The 4,515-nt window shown below is 44.1% G+C and overlaps 1 protein-coding gene across 3 annotated transcripts in view; it reads left to right on the forward strand.

Moving 5' to 3' along the window:
• The window catches only part of LOC147009442 (uncharacterized), a 34,076-nt gene extending 30,726 nt beyond the window's left edge, over positions 1-3,350 (forward strand). For 2 of the 3 annotated variants that reach the window (XM_085861940.1, XM_085861939.1), the window contains one exon: positions 1-3,350. This exon is cut by the window's left edge and continues 273 nt beyond it. In XM_085861940.1, coding sequence (XP_085718066.1) covers positions 1-1,169 — 1,169 coding nt within the window. In that variant the 3' untranslated portion in view covers positions 1,170-3,350. The other variant, XM_085861941.1, reaches the window with a different exon arrangement.
• Positions 3,351-4,515: the final 1,165 nt, after the last annotated feature.

Genomic DNA, 4,515 nt, shown 5'->3' on the forward strand with positions numbered 1-4,515 from the left:
AATGCACAGTTTGTGGAAAATCTTTTAATCAGTCATCTACCCTGAAATCACACATGATAATTCACAATGGTGAACGCCCATACAAATGCACAGTTTGTGGAAAATCTTTTAATCAGTCATCCACCCTGAGATCACACTTGAGAATTCACAACGGAGAACGCCCATACAAATGCACAGTTTGCGGAAAATCTTTCAATCGATCTTCCACCCTTAAATCACACATGAGAATTCACAATGGTGAACGCCCATACAAATGTACAATTTGTGGAAAATCCTTCATTCATTTATCCAGCTTTAAAATACACACGAGAAATCACAACGGAGAATGCCCATACAAGTGCACAAGTTGTGGAAAAGCATTTAATTGGTCATCCACCCTTAAAACACACATGAGAATTCACAGCGGCGAGTGCCCGTACAAATGTACAGTTTGTGGAAAATCTTTTAATCGGTCATCCACCCTTACAATGCATATGACAATTCACAAAGGTGAGCGCCAATACAAATGCTCAATTTGTGGAAAATCTTTTATTCAGTTATCCAACCTTAAAACACACATGAGAATCCACAACGGTGAACGCCCATACAAATGCACAGTTTGTGGAAAGTCTTTTACACAGTCATCCAACCTTAAAAAGCATGCAACGATTCACAATGGAGAACGCCCATACAAATGCGCAATTTGTGGAAAATCGTTCAGCCAGTCATCCAACCTTAAAACGCACGTGACGATTCACAATGGAGAACGCCCGTACATATGCACAGTTTGTGGAAAATATTACAATCAGTCATCCACCCTTCAAATGCACATGACGATTCACAATGGTGAACGCCCATACAAATGTACAGTTTGTGGAAAATATTTTAATCAGTCATCCCACCTAAAATCACACATGAGAACTCACAATGGAGAACGCCCATACAAATGCACAGTTTGTTGGATATCTTTTAATCGGTCACCCGCCCTTGAAACGCACATGACGATTCACAGTGGTGAACGCCCATACAAATGCACACTTTGTGGGAAATCTTTCAATCAGTCATCCCACCTTAAAACACACGCGATAATTCACAGTGGTGAACGCCCATACAAATGCACAGTCTGTGGAAAGTCTTTTAATCGATCATCCACCCTTAAAACCCACATGAAAATTCACAATAGAGAATGACTGTTGAAATCCACAGTTTGTAGAGAATCTTTTAATCAGTCGTCTCACCTGAAAAAGTACGTGAAAATTAACAAAAAGAGAACAAGGAAATCGCCAACAAAGACAAATGGAGAATTCGTGTGGTGACACGTAACACTTAAGCTCACAGGTTCCCTACTTACTCACATCGAGAAGCCTCCTACATGTCCAGGGACCAAGCAACTCTTCACAATGCTATATTCCCGATTAGATTCTTCCACCTACCCCCACAATCTTAACACAGCCCCCTCCCCGGAACCGTAGCTTCTGCAAGGTTCAATGCAGGCGTTACCATTCCAGCCTTATCACTTTTTATTTTTTTTTTGTATACCTTGGTCGAGGCTCGTATGAGAGCTAACACACAATTCACAGCAAGGAGGCATGAGACAAGAGGGGCGGGAGTGGAAGGGACAAAACAGTGGGGAACAGACACATTAGGTGAACTGTGGAAGGGAGAGGGATGGGGATGGGACGGGGAACATGGCGAAGAGAAGATGGACATTTCAGGGACTTTCAGGAAGGAAAGTAGGAGAAATGAAGGAAGTGGGCTTGGGTGGATTATCGGGGGTAGAAAAGATCGAGGATTTGGATGGGGGAAGATAAGAGGTGGTGGTGAACAGCTGTTTTGAAAGCCTGGAGGGAAGAATGGGAAAGAATAGAGTGAGGAAGTTTATTCAAAAGGCGGGAAAAAGAGGAATGAAAGAGTGAAGATGAGCAGTGATTCGTGATTTTGGTAGTTTTACCAGAAGGGGGTTGTTGGCGGACCTTGAGCGCCCTGTGGAAATGTGGTGGGGACAAATCGCAGAGAGAGCAGGGGGGCAAGGCTGGAGAGGAGTCGGTAGAAGACAGAAAGACCACCGACCAACCTGCGGTGATTGAGTGAGAGGCCCAAAGACTCAGCTTCATTGCGGGAGATGCCGATGATCTTAAATGCCCTGGTTTCGACAGCGTGAAGCCGAGAAAGGTGGGAGGCAGGAGCACCAGCCCAGAGGGGAGAGCAGTACTCCATCAGGCTACGGACAAAAGCTTTGTAAGTGGTCAGGAGCTCAAGAGGGCCGAGGAAGGACTTAGCACGACGGAGGATTCCCAGTCGGCGACTGGCTTTTGAGGCGAGGTTGGAAATGTGACTTTCCCAGGAAAGGTCATGGCAGATAGTGAGACCTAGAAGCTTGAAAGAAAAGACTTCTTCCAGAGGTCTTTTCTTACTGACTGTGGAAAATTTCCACTTACTGACTCACACCTAATTCGCTTATGAAATAAATTAGAAGGGGCTGTGGGAAGTGAGCCGCAGCTAACTTTCCTATTTTCTTAAACGTGTTACACCCCTTAAACACAACAACTTTAATATCACAGAGTTGAATCACTTAAGCATACATGTATAGAGAGAAAGACACCCAAGCAATGGTGAAACCTCTTTATTTTCTGGACCGAAGCACCCTCTTCTCTACACAAAGAAAAACATGGGTGCGATTACATAGTGTGAGATGGTTGAGAAAAACGATACATCTGGTGATGAAAAACAGTTAAGACTAGTCCTTTGTTTAGAGTGCGGTTACCTGCTCCAAGGTTCCCAGGCAGATTAAAGTTGGCAAGCAGGATCAAACAATGGAAAAGTACAAAGAAGTAATAAACCAGGCAGATATAAGTTGAGTCAAGTAAGATCAAACAAAGTACAAATAGCTCATATCGGTTTAAAAGATAAGGGTTGGTGAAAACAAGGTCAAACAAAACATTCTCAAAGGAAGTCACGCAAAATAAAATAATACAGAAAGAAACTTGCTGTTAAGTGCTATTGGCTCAGTCAGTACAACTAATTCACACTTACTTAGCCTTCCCAGGTCGTATCGCTTTGGATCTGACCTCTGCCTTCACTGTCAACCCCATGTAACCCCTGTGGACATTTCAACCAATGACCCAACCGGCGATCATGTTCCTGAAGCCTCGAATGACCTTCCCCAGGACTCATGTGCATCATTGCATTCACCGTCACCATTCCCCGTGCCTCGACGTTCTGTCCGATTCCAGAGACCGTCTGCTTATTTCGCCGATTATGTCAAGTCACCAGAATACAGTCCTCCACTTCGTGTACCGTATTGGGATGTGGCATATGCATCTGTTGGCTGATCCTCTTGTGGGCTTCACACATAAAGTTTTGTTACTATTGTTTGGCTTTTGTTATGGTTGATTTTTATTATCCCCGGCCGCGTGGCGGAAGGGGGATATTGTTTACATTTCCAATCAGTTTGCACAACGGTCCATGTGTAATGGCATGCGTAATATGTGGGAGGGAAGGAGATGATCACGATAGTCTGGACTGGTTTTGGTATTGATATGTGCTTATAGGGGGCACTCTCATGCTTCCGGGTCAAGTCTCCATCAAGTCCGAATGCTGTTCATTGTCCGTATAAACCCAATTGGAGCTATGCCTGACTGTCGCATCTTCTCAACAAGTACTGACAAAGGGTAAGACTGTAAAGGGTAAGACAAAGGGTAAGGCCGCAATGTCCATAATTTTTCAGATCACCACATGACCTGTCCTCTGAGCTATCTCGCCTTTTTGGAATATCAGCCGAGCTGGAAACTGTCATCCTGTTTTTCACATGCAGGGGATTTCATCAATATGTGCACCATCTCGGATGGAGGTTCAGCTGGGTGTCCTGTCTGTTAGCATTATTTGGTGGACGTTAAAGATCTCACGGTCTTTGGCAAAGAGTGGGCGAGTTATTACGGGCACCTTGGTTAATTTCCAAATATCTGCACACTTGGTTGAGTAACCTGCGATGGAGTAGTGACCCACCCAGGATTCTAATCCTCCCCAAGAAACTGCTTCACCAGCACCGACGCTCTGTGTGAAGCTAGAGCATGGTACCTGGTGATGAGTATCCTTTCATCCCCTTTATCAATGGAGGTCTGAGTGCCCCATAGCCAAGAAAAATCTTTTCAATCCAAGAAATTCTCACATTGTCACCTTGTCTTTTCGCAAGGATTCAATCCTGGAAAATGTCATGTGTTCATCCTGAACTTCTGGTTCTGGTTTTCTTTGTGTACTGATGTCTTTTTGCTCTCATAGAATAACTTCCAAAGCCAAGATAACCATTCTGTATTTGTCTACTCCAACTGTTATTAATTGCTCCCTCAGCTGTTGTATCATTTGACACGTGTGCTGTTTTATCGATTGATACCCATGTCTTCTTGAGCTTATATTTTGTTATTTTTTTATTGGGGTGCAGCGAGTGCATGCAGTGTTGAGTGTGTAGCGAGTGCAGGCAGTTGTGAGGGTGCAGACAGTGGTGAAGGTGCAGCAATTGAAGGCAGTGCTAAGGATGCA

The sequence above is a fragment of the Eptatretus burgeri genome, chromosome 17 (genome assembly GCF_056783735.1).
Source record: "Eptatretus burgeri isolate ZD-2024b chromosome 17, Ebu_testis_v1, whole genome shotgun sequence".
NCBI classification, from domain to species: Eukaryota; Metazoa; Chordata; class Myxini; order Myxiniformes; family Myxinidae; genus Eptatretus; species Eptatretus burgeri.